General features: G+C 52.4%; 3 protein-coding genes across 3 annotated transcripts; 1 reads left to right on the forward strand and 2 right to left on the reverse strand.

Annotated features, from left to right (window-relative positions):
• Window positions 1–2,565: 2,565 nt before the first annotated feature.
• PHYSODRAFT_411099 (hypothetical protein) lies at window positions 2,566–2,754 on the reverse strand (the record flags this gene model as incomplete). The annotated part of the gene is made up of 1 exon (XM_009523951.1): window positions 2,566–2,754. A coding segment is annotated over one exon (189 nt), but the record flags the coding sequence as incomplete, so codon positions are not given.
• Window positions 2,755–3,419: 665 nt separating this feature from the next.
• Window positions 3,420–4,054, reverse strand: PHYSODRAFT_381143 (hypothetical protein; the record flags this gene model as incomplete). The annotated part of the gene is made up of 3 exons (XM_009523952.1): window positions 3,420–3,724; window positions 3,767–3,954; window positions 4,002–4,054. Coding segments are annotated over 3 exons (546 nt in total), but the record flags the coding sequence as incomplete, so codon positions are not given.
• Window positions 4,055–4,745: 691 nt separating this feature from the next.
• On the forward strand, window positions 4,746–5,757 carry PHYSODRAFT_558315 (hypothetical protein; the record flags this gene model as incomplete). Its single annotated transcript, XM_009523953.1, has 2 exons — window positions 4,746–4,983; window positions 5,138–5,757. The coding sequence occupies 2 exons, from the start codon at window positions 4,746–4,748 to the stop codon at window positions 5,608–5,610; spliced, it is 711 nt and encodes a 236-aa protein (XP_009522248.1). The 3' UTR covers window positions 5,611–5,757.
• Between the last annotated feature and the right edge of the window lie 6,435 nt (window positions 5,758–12,192).

The following is a 12,192-nucleotide window of genomic DNA, read 5'->3' on the forward strand; positions in this document are numbered from 1 at the left end:
CAATACTTCTTTTCAAGCGATGATCTTCTGTTTTTGTTGATCAAGCGCAGATTGTCTTGCTGCTCCCAGGAGTCAGGCTCATTCCCAAGCCACCTCATGAGATATTTGAACTTCCCAGAACGCATCTTCTTGTGATCCAAGATTTTCTCAGCCTCAAGAATGTCGCCTCGGCTAATAGTAGCATCGGTTGTCTCTGCTTTAACAAGTTTGAGATCGTTTGGCGCCTTGTAGAGGGTATGACCATTCTTGGAACGAATTTGAACTCGGTATCCATCGATTCCGACGATTGTATAGACAGCTTTGCTCCATCGCTAATTAAAAATTTTATGATATTTAAAATCATTGGTATAATCTTTTTAATATTATTATTATTTACAAAACAACACCATTTCGGTTTTGAAGCTGCAGCTTGGTCGTATTTTAAATCACTTATTAGCTGTTTGTTGTCATGCTTTAGAGGTAGAGCACTCGTTGAGCTAGGGGGCGTCGTACCCCGCCACACCTAAAAGACTACTTCAGTGAGATGACCCCAATTTTTAAGAATATTCTAATCGATTGTGCTGACGAGAGTGTGATTGGCAAGCATATGTTTGATTACAACGAGTCGCGCAAGCAAAGCCGAGCAAAGCCAGCTCGTAAGCTGATCGGTAGCTACTTTGGCGAAAAAATTCTTATTTACACACCATTGCTTAAGTGGTATCTTTCTCACGGCATGGAGATCACTCAGACTTACTGCTTTATTAAAGCCAGCTCTCATAAGGCTTTTGCCCCCTTTATGGAGGCTGTATCCAATGCCCGGCGCGAGGGCGATGTTGATAAGTCTAAGGCTATGATTGCTGAGATGATGAAGCTGGTAGGCAACAGTGCTTTTGGTCGATCTGGAATGGACATGAGCAAACACAAAGAGGTTAAGTATGAGTCGAACGACAAAGCTATTAAAAACAAGATCGAACATTTTACGTTCCATGGTCTCGAGGAGCTTAATGACGCCTGTGAGATCACCATGAAGAAACGGCGACTCAATAACAAGAACCCCATCCATTTGTCTATTGCAATCTATCAGCTCGCCAAGCTACGGATGCTTCAGTTCTACTACGACTGTATACATTTTTACTTTAGGCGCTCTGACTTTCAGTACCAGGAGATGGACACTGATTCGGCTTATATCGCATTTAGCTGTGAGAATCCTTTCCAGGATTGTATCAAGCCTGAACTACGCGCTCACTTCATGGAGCATAAATACGATTGGTTTCCACGCGACTACAATACTAAGGTGGCTAAGTTTGATCGTCGTACCCCTGGCTTGTTCAAGGACGAATGGTCAGGTGATGCTATGGTCTCACTATCGAGTAAAAACTACATTTGCTACCTACCAGACGCTGAGTACAAGGTCAAGGTTTCAGCTAAGGGGGCGCAGCAAGGGCGTGGTCGCAATGAAAATGTACTTAACCCCGACGGATTCGAGACTGTTGTGAGGGACCGTATCACACTTCAAGGAACCAACAAAGGTTTTCGACTTTCGAAAGAAACCAAGTCTATCATAACCTATACGCAAAACAAAACGGCCCTTAATTACTACTACGACAAGCGTCGAGTGTTAGAGGATGGTATCACGACTGAGCCACTTAATATCTAAGCAACTACCGACTTGGGTAATTTTTTGTCTATTATCATATAGGATCATGTCTGAGCTACGGACGGATCTACTATCAAAACTCTACTATGACCCAAAAACCGGTTATATCGGGGCTCAAGCTCTGTATCAGAAGGCAAAGGAGATAGATCCTCAAATAACTCTCAAAATCGTGAAGGATTGGTATTCCAGTCAGGCTGATATTCAACGATTTCAGGAGCAGAAGAAGCGATTCGATGGATTCAAAATTGCTTCACATAACCCCAACTCATGGCAAATGGATCTTGCGTTTTGGGAGAAACGACCAATTTTGACAGCTATCAATATTAACTCAAGGTTGGGCTACGCAAAGCTCTTGTCAAACAAGACTGCGCCAACCGTTTTAGCAGCACTTAAAGCGTTTGTTCGCCTCCACAAAGTTGATATCCTGACAAGTGATAATGGTAGCGAGTTCATAAACTCGCAGGCTCAAGGATTCTTCAAATCACAACAACGAACCCGGTGATCATGGTACTATGGGGAAAATTGAGCGTTTCAACCCGACGCTAAAGCAGAGACTAACTAAAATGTCTCCCAAGCGGATTACGCAAAAGCTGATCGCCGATGTAATCGAAAACTACAACAGCACGTTTCATCGTTCGATTGGTATGACTCCGAATCAGGCCAAAGGCAAAGTAATGGATGCTGATCTCACACATAACCAAGTGGAGGCCGATAGAATTGAGAAGGAGTTTGAGGTTGGGTCAAACGTACTTTATCGTCTTAAGAAGCAATCATTTGATAAAGAAGCCGCGCATATCACACTCGAGGAAACCAAAGATTTTGTCGTTGATAATGTCATCAACGATACCCGGATATGCATCAATGGTTGTCAATCGACCGCAAGGCATCTCATTACCAAGTGCCCACAGATATAGAGCGTTCGCGTCATATCCGATAATTTTCTTGCAGACCTTACCTCCGCGAATCTTCGTCTCGTTGCGCTTAGCGTAGCGGTTGAAGATAATAGACGGACCTCCAGCGATGTTGGCCTTCATCTTAGCGTAAATATCCTTCTCCTCTTGATCAATAGAATACACCAGTCTGTTCGAGTTGAACTCAAGCAACTTCATATATCGAAATCCACCAAGCGACATATCCTTACGAGCTGTGTTGCACTTCACACAGCTGATCAAGATATTGCCATCGATGTGTCCCAGCTTATTATTGATACGATCTGCTGAAGCAATATCAGCGGTAAGCTGGCAGTAGCATAGACCACATAGATACTTTTGCTTTTGAAGCAACGTATTCAAATGCCGAAGTGTCATACCAAATTGTCGCTTTGCCTTAGCATCCTGACTCTTGTATCCACCCAAACGGTTAGCTGGAAATGGAATGCTGAGGCAGGTTTCTTATCCGGATATTGGAGATTATTGAAGCAGGTCTGATACATGACCTTCTCCGAAAGACCAGGTAGCGACACTCCATCAGCAAACATATCCAGATTGAAGCTCTTAAAGAGTTCTCGTTGAGCATTGATAGCCTTGATGAATGGGACTACATCGAGATTGTTGTACCAGATCAGTAGATCCTTGATGGACTTCATCTCATAGTACTCCCATACGAACTTCACTCGTTCGCAGTCATCATCGGTGATGCTTGTTCCACGAAGCTTGCTGTCAAAAGCTGACTTAGGTGGTAATGTGGTCTGGTTTAGTACATTGAAGGAAGTGACGTACTCGTAAGGGAAAAGACCTTTACCAAGACCACAGACACATCTAATTTTGTCATCACATTTGCAGCCACCGAGGTATGTTGTGAGATACTTTTCGTAGCTGGTACCAGCAGGTACATAGTTGCTAATATCAAGCATTTTCATGTTCGATGTAGCAATGCACATGTAGCTGGGGTTCTTGATGACAGGTTTGATGTTGTCGGTACCGATAACGGCAAACAAATCCTTCTTAATCAAGTTAATATCGTACCGGCCAGAATTGAAACCAAATACTGGTACCTGATCAAGCTGCTGTTTCAGTTTCCCGTAATCAGACCTTTGCTTTCCAAAACCAAGAATATTATGGAAATCAAAGAAGTTACCATACTTACCTTCTTTAATCCAATTCATCACGTCAGTCATGCTGTACCTCTTACCAAGATTCACTCCTGGAATTTCCATACCGGTCAGACCATGAGCGTTGATGATTTTCTGTAGAAGCGACCGGTACTTATTGACATTGAACCGCTGGATCTTTACAGATACATCACCGATGTATTTGAACATATCCACAAGTAGCATCTTCGGATCATCATTCACAAAGCAACGCACCTCCTCGGTTAAACTATCAGCTACTGATATAGACAACGGAATGTGCTCGTTCGTGAAGACAGTATTCTCCCCGTGTTGAGTCGCAGTAGGCTTAAGAATGGCCTCAAAGTCACACACGATGAAGTGATCGATGTACTGGTCAGCATCTTTGAAAGAATACTTCGTAAGCAGTGATCGGATCGTGTTTTGAGCTTGGTTTGTAATAATACGCCCGCTCCGCCACAGAATCACAGTAGCACGATGATGTCTGTTCGGCCACATCCTGCGCCGGCCCGAGATCCCAGTGTATACCCAGATGGCCGCCTACTTCGACTCGTCGTCCAAGGGAACCTGGCGTGGACGCCCACGCACGACACTACCGACTGTGCTCGATGCGGACCTTATCTCGAGCGGATACGCCTATCGCCTCGAGACCCGCCGTGACCTGGACCAACTTCGGCTGCTTGCACAAGAGAAACCTAAATGGAAAGCCCTCGAGAGGGCAATTGTCGCCGCACTGCCGGCGAAGAAGGACCCGACACCATTTTATGCCGTCGACTAGCAAAGTTGAGCCTAGCGACAGCATAGTGTGGGAACGCGAAAACGTAATACATTACATTCATTACATTACTCGGCGACGCAGGCGACGGGAATCTGTTTTTCCGGATCTTCGAGACAAGATTTACCCGTACAAGAGGAGCGTCAGTTCGTGTCGACAACGACTAGGCGACAGGTAGAGGAGGGGGCCTTCAGGCCTGCTCATTCTTAGATTTAGTCCCAAGCTAATAACCTTGACCCTCAGTCTAGAAACCCTCGGATCTTCGGATGTCAACTACGCGCTACTTCTATCTCAAGCCAGAGGTTCTCTCCACCTCTGGGTTCTGCTACGGAGCTAGCGATAGCTCGCCTGACGGAGACGCAACAGTGCACGTGCGGCGCCTAGCGAGTGGACGTTGGATCGACCTCGCCGAGTTTGCAGCAGAGCTGCCTGGTTCGGCGGTTCGTCACCGTGAAGTGTCCGAGCAAGTGGCGTTAAGCGGCGTTGGGAGCTACGTTGGGAGCTGTGTCTGCGTGGCGCATCGATGGGACGGAAGCGCAGAGCGGTGGACGTACGGGGTAGTAACGGGGTTCCGATGGAGTGTGGACCCGGACCGATGTGTTCTCCACATCACTGCCTCTGCCGGTAGCTTCGAATTCACCTGCTGCGGAGACCTAAGCGATGAGGTTGTGCGAAGGGAAGCCAACTCTCTCCGTGATGCCAGCCGAGATGCGCTCTATTCACGAGGTAGCTTACAAGTTGTTCCACGGGCGAGGACGTTCGGCTGTGCGCGCGGTCACCACAATCTGCAACAAGCTCGAGATTGAGAATGTGGACGAGTCAGGGGTCGTTCCATTGTTCGACATTTCCAGCATGCAGGTGTCTCAAGTATCGGCTAAATATGTGTTGGACTTCACATTCTACCATGGCGGACGGCGTAGGGTCCCTTCCTCAATCAAGCTTGGCCAATCAATTTTCGATGAGCCCATTACACCGGACGCGCTGTCGGCGACGACTTCGCCGGCTGACGCGACCACGGAGGTGCCGGCAGCGGGCAGCAGCAACCCGCTTGAGTGGTCACGAGCAGCGGCCAGCGGCAACCAGCGTGGGCAACCGCAGGCAGCGGGCAGCAGGGAACACTGGGGAGCCTAGCCTACTCGAAGAATCTGATGATGACAGCGACTCCAGCGCCAGCGATGTACCACGGGCGGATGTTACTTCTGCAGCACGAGAAACTGCCAAGCGAGCACGTGAAAACGATCTCATGGATTTCGGTGTCCGTGCGCGGGCACGTCCTCGGCTGACAATTGGGTCGGAGAGGCTTCCAATGTCAACGCACCAGCCGCTACTGGACAATGGAGCATCCGACAGCGTCGGCAAGGGTCAATTTCGGGCGTCACGGCTACATAATACGGTACACTACGCTATTGTGAACGGTACGTACGCCTATATGAACGCTCAACTGTTTGTGGAGCAACTTCATGCCCAAATCGAGCTGCTGGCGTTCCTCCCTCATCCGGCTGTTCTGAAGGGATTCTACGCGTGGGAATTTGGAACACGAGGATTATCGATTCTGCATTTCGGGCGGCTGGATGTGAGTTCTCGACGTCAACGGTTAAGACATTACGATATGTGCGACTTCTCCAGCAGCAACAGTCTTCCTTCTCCACCTGAAGCTGATCACATGGATGATATAGTGGCCGCGTTGGATGTTCTGGCTCTTCTTGTCGAAGAGGTTTATCAGTCGTTTGTCAGGGCGGTGATCACAGCGGCACGAAAGTTTCTCCTCCGCCAGAAGACGCTCCGCGCTATCGTCGACAAAGAAGCGCTAGCTGACCTAGTGTTCTGGATCGATGAACGCCTGGAGAAAATCCGAACGCGCGTGGTCTTGGGGTCCACAGAGAGTTGCGAAGCCATCCAGAGCGAGTTCAATGTGGCCCACGAGTCTTACGTGTAAGTGCAGAACATCATCTACGAACGACAGCTTGCGCGGCTCGAGCAGTCACACGGGGGCTCTCACGGCATCTCCAAGAACAAAGCGAGCCACCGTCCTCGGCCAAGGGCAAGCACGTTCCAGAGAACGTATTGGCCGCTCTACCCAGTCAGAATGGGAAAAGGCTGTGCATGAGGTTCTTGGCCGTCGAGAGCTGTCGTGGGCGTGGTTTACAGTGCACATTCAATTACCGGGGCCACTTCCGTCCGCAGCAACTCCCTGCAGTTGTGAAAGAGTTCATTGAGGCCAAGTACGGCGGCCTTAAACCGGAGTTCAAAGACCTGTGAAGGTGCTCGGGCAGGGAGTTCTTGGGGGCGAGGTGTGCGGGCTGGGTACTTACCCCCCCCACGATACTGTGATTCATCGAGCCGGTGTAAAGTGCTCTACCAAGAATTCTGGTGCCGGTGTAGTCACTCGCACATCGCAGCTGCTGCACTCTCGTTCGCCATCGTCAACGGTAGTACCGGCGCCTATTTCGGTGCAGATGGAGGCGCTGCACTCCACGGACTCGCGTACGCCTCCGCCTTCGGTGCAGTCACATGCGCTCCTGTCTGTGCAATCAAAGATGGCTCCGTCGGCGCAGTCAAAGTCGCCACTGTCGGCGCAGCTGAAGACGCCACTCTCGGCGCAGTCAGAGTCACCACGGTCGGCGCAGTGTTGGGCGTCACCGTCGGCGATGTGGAGGCCGTCGCGGCTGGAACAGTCAACGGACGACGCTACGGGTTTCTTGCACACGAGCTCACTCGCTCAGCGCTACGGGATTGACGCTAGACTCAGCCAAATTCGCCTACGTAAGGCAGCTGGAGCACGCGCACTCCGCGCTGCTTTAGCCGACTACGGTATCTCGGCCCCAGCTTCTTGTCCCACTACTTGTTCGTCTGCTGCCGCGGGGCCACCGCGCTATCAGCTCGACCAGAACAAACAAGCAGCCTACAGTGAGTATTTGCGACGGTCAGGCACGAGTCTTGCTGAATTTGTTCGCCTCTTGCGTCCTCCGACCCCGGACCCAACAAGGCGTTACACGTGCCAACCAACGTTCCTGCGTGGAAGTCCTATCGATTTGCCGCCCAATGGGCAGCTATTGTCCGGCATGGCGTCATTCCAGAGTGGGAAGAGATCCCTCCCTCGCAACAGACGCCTCCACCAAACCACGGCTCGGCTCGCAGGGCGCTTAATGCCTTGGTGAAGAACATCCGGAAGGGTCAAGACGAGGATCGCTACCTCGTCCTGGACGTCGATCTACTCGAACGCCTGGATGGCGTCTTCTGCAGCCCAGTTGGACGCGGTCAGAGCGCCATCACCAGACGACACTGCGCGCTGGCAGGATCCGATCCCGGTGCCTATCCAGGCACCGGTGCCGATGCCAATCTCGACGCTGAGCTCCTGGAGCAGAAGCCCAGCGAATGACCAAGCGAGGCGCGTGCATTGGAGGCAGCAGAGCAGCACTCGACAGCGGCAGTGGACGAGCGGCACGCGGCAGCACCGAGGACTGGCTGCCGGCAAGCAGCAGCAGCAGCTATTGGAGGAGCAGTAGCCCAGGAGTTGCTGCCCCAAGGAGGTCGCTGGTAGGAACGATGTTTGTCAGGATGAACTATAACTCTCAATCTCACTTCGCAACTTACCTTACGAGCTCAACTTGCCATAAGCCCCTTTGGTGCTGTGCCAAAGGACGACAAGCCCCTGACGGAGGACGCGCGCGTGATTCATGATCTTTCGTTCCCCCCTGGGCGATCGATAAACGACTTCACTGTCCTGCAAGACGACATCGATATTCGCTACGACAGTGCTCGGGCTATCGCACCTCGCATTGAAGAGGTGGAGCGCAACTTTCCTGGCCTGGCTCGCATGATGTCTGGCGATGTCAGTGGTGCGTTTCGTCATATCCCTTTCCACGCGGACCACTGCTGCAAATTTGCGGGCACAATTCCTGAGTTGGGCGTTCTCGTTGTGGATTTGTGATGTCCTTTTGGTTGGCGCAACTCGCCCGCTTCATACGCGATCGCGGGAGGAGCGATCAATCATTTGTATTCTTCGTCCCGACCCTCTTGGCCAGGCCGGCCTGCACATGCAACTGCCGCCTTCGACGGAAAGGTTTGGTGCGATGACCACAATTGTGTGGAGCCCGATGTCGGCACCCGCCTAGCGGAGGCAGAATGAGCGCCTCGGACATCTATGGTTCAAGTACTTGGTCCTTCAGCGCGCAACGAAGACAAATTCACTGGCTGGTTTCGTCAAGGCAAAGCGCTGGGACTAGAATGGGACCTCAGTCGCCGCACGCTCTCTATTCCAGCTGCAAAGATCGACAAAGCCCGTCGACGCGTGCGAGCACTCCTGGATCGACCCCGTGCCACGCGGAGCCAACTCAACAAGCTTACGGGAAGCGAATGTTTAGTACGCTACGTAGTTGTCGGCGGTGGAAGCTTTCGAGTCCGCTCTGCTCGGACGGCGTCAGTGCCCACGTTTAGCTGTTGTACAGCAGAACCGGAAGCACATAGCAGTTATACAGCCGGACTCTGGTGGCGTCACTGACGTACTGGGGCCGGATCCATATTGTCCAGAGCCGACGTAGCGCGCCTGCTGCGAGTATTTTGCGTCGTGTCAGATCTTCTGAATCGCCGAGTAGACTGCCAAGCTTCTGTGTGGAGCGCCACGCCTCTTCTGTCGCCCGAGCGTGTTGGGAGTAGCCCGACGAGCCTGTACATCGCTGAATCATGGTTAGTTCTGTCTTAGTTGCATTCATCTGGAGGTACCAGCGTGCGAACACTGCTGGTGCTTCGGCTTGGATGCGCTGGACCAGCTCGGTATCACGGCAGACAAAGTCTGCATCATCAGCATAGACGATCATTTGGTCGAGTAGGGTCCGATTCACTCCGAGGTGGGATGCGAGGTCGCGTAACGCATCTTCCAGGTAGATGACGAACAGGACCGGTGAAAGCGCATCGCCCTGCGGCGTTCCGATGTTGCTATCGAAGCTGTGTTGTGCCTTGGACCCGGAGCGTAGAGAGAGCTTGGTGTCGGCGAGCAAAACCTTGATCAATCGGACCTCGTCGTCGTGTAAGACTGTCTGGAGTACTTCTACAAGCTTTACGCGGTCGATTGTGTCGAACGCGCGCGAGAGGTCGATGCCGAGGACATGTATGGTTTCACGATAGCGTTGCACGCGGGCACAGAGCCATTTGTGCGCCCACACGGCGTCAGCAGTGCTTCTGTGTTTGCGGAATCCGCTTGGATTGGGGGACAGGAATGTGTCCACGGCAGCGGATATCCGTGCGAGTACGACGAGAGATAAGGCCTTGCGAATGCTGCTTAACAGCACGATGGGGCGGAGACTGGAACATACACCTCGGGGCTTGTTGGGCTTGGGCAGGCACACGAGTGTTCCTTCACCGAGTGCGAGGGGGGTGCCTTGCTCGAAGCTGCCGTTGACGAGGTCTGCGAAGAGAGGCGCGAGGACTGAAGCCCCGTACTTAAGAAGTTCTGCTGGGAGCTCATCCGGCCCAGCGGCGCGTCCGTTGTTGAGGCGCCGAAAGGCTGCTTCGACTTCTGTTGCTGTAACAGGACGGGTTAGAGATCGCGGTTCAGGATCCGGAACAGGATGGGGCCGCCCCGGGTCATAAAACAGCGTTCGGAAGTGATCTGTGATCACCTTGTTAGTAGTTTGTTGCCGCAGGATATACTTACCTTCTTGGTCGTGGAGTAGCAGCGGTTGGGGTCGATGGGGGCTAATGTCTCGAACTGCTGCATACATTCGTGCCGAGTCGCTCAGATTTTCGATGCGTGTAATCCGCTCGTCCAGTTTGCGAGATGCGATGGCTCGGCATCGCGCTCGGATTTGATGGAGGATCTTGTTGCGGGATGCTCGGAGCTCGATCGTGTTAGCGGCGCAGTCGTTGTAGATTCGAAGCTGAAGCGCTCGCTGGGCCTCAGAGAGCAGCTGAAGTTCATCGTCGTGATGTCGTACGTGCCGGCGGTTAGGACCTGCGAATCCTATAATCCCCTCGGCTGCTTCTCGGATTCGATCGAGCGTGTCTGTCCAGCGCTGGAGAACGGTGCTGCCTTGTGCTGTTGGCTGTGAAAGCGCTGCCTGGAGCGCGTTCGTGTAGTCGTCTCGTGCTGTGTCGTCGTAGATGAGATGATCGCGTGCTAACTTGAGTGCTGGATCTGGCTTTTTTTACCGCGCTGTAGCGGAGACGGTGAGTGGCCGCGTTCAGGATGAAGTCGGCGGTGACGATCTTGTGGTCCGACGCCGTCAACGTTCCACCCCAGGATCGTGCGGCCATGCAGAGCCGTCGGCAGTTCTGAGGGCATAGGATATAGTCGATCTGGTTGTAAATACAGTGATTCGTCCGGCGCTGACTCCATGTTGTTATGTGGCGGGCTCGCTTTTGAAAACCAGTGTTAGTGGCAAAGAGAAGGTGAGTAGAACAGAAGTCAGCTAATGCGTGGCCGTTTCGGTTGCGTATGTCTCGTGCATGTGGTCCCATGAATGCCTCTCCGTTGATCTGTTGTCCGAGCTTGGCGTTGAAGTCGCCGGTCACGAACGCGATGTTGCACCTTGGTAGTTGGTCACGTGTGTCGCTGAGATCAGCGTAGAATCGATCTACTTCGGCGAGAGGCCGACCGCTGTGGGGAGCATACGCCGTGACGATGTTCACGGGGCCTGCGTGGGGGAGTAAGAGCTGAACGACGCCGATTCGATCGCAGTGTGCCCAATAGCTGTGTAAGTAGGGGCGGACGCGGGGGGAGATGGCAAAGCCGATCCCGAGGCGCTCCTGTACGGCTGGTAGTGTGAGTAGCGTGTAGTCTCCGATACGTTTCTTGTCGAGGGTGCAGATGCGTGTTTCTTGGATGCCGAGAACGTCGATGCGGTAGCGCCGGAGGTCCTGGGGGAGCGTGTCCTGCTACTTGCGGGTCGAACCTAACGACTGGACATTAAACGAACCTATCCTAAAACGGTTAGTTTGATGCGCGCGGCGAGGAGAGCGCGATAAGAGGGTGGGAGGTGTAGTTGTCGCTAGTGCTGTCGGCTTGGGGGCGAAGGAAAGACCCGCTTGGGACGTACAGATGCCCGAGAGCACCTGCCGGAAGCGCGTAGCTAGCATCATGCTGGTCACGCGTTCCGGGGGAGGGCGTCACACCAACCCCAACCAAAAAGTCGCCGAGTAATCAATCATTTTTTTTCTCTCCAATCCCACCACGATCATGCTTGCGTCGTTTGAGTCGACAGAGTCCATGTCCACGGCCTCGATACCAGCTCTACCGCCGACCCTATTGACACGCTTCCGAAGTTTCCTTATACGTCAGGCGACAAGATTTATCGATGCGAAGTATTCCGTCCAGCTTGCTCATTACAGCGGGAAGTACTCAATCGAGCGCATGCTGGCACTGGAAGAATACGTGCGTACAACATCTTTAAGAAGAGTATTGGTCGTGACTCTCGGTGATCCCCTTCTTGCCATCGGCCTCGTGCTCTGTTAAGAGAGCGCTCCTCTTCAAGCTCCTGACGCTGGTTGGAAGGCAAACTACGGCTTTTGGTTTCGAGTGGGGCTGGTTGGAGTTGGCGTTGGGAATGCGGCGGTGATTCAAATCGCGTTTTGGCTGGACGTTCCTCCACTTTCGTTAAGGAAAATTGTGGTTTACTGCATGTTGATGGCAGCCGGCTACGTTGCTGGTGGGATGGTGATCGCAAAGTACTGGGGTGTTTCCAATCCCATTTTTCATGTCCGCGCTCTGCCCGGTGA

This window comes from Phytophthora sojae (genome assembly GCF_000149755.1).
Source record: "Phytophthora sojae unplaced genomic scaffold PHYSOscaffold_3, whole genome shotgun sequence".
In the NCBI taxonomy this organism is placed as follows: domain Eukaryota; phylum Oomycota; class Peronosporomycetes; order Peronosporales; family Peronosporaceae; genus Phytophthora; species Phytophthora sojae.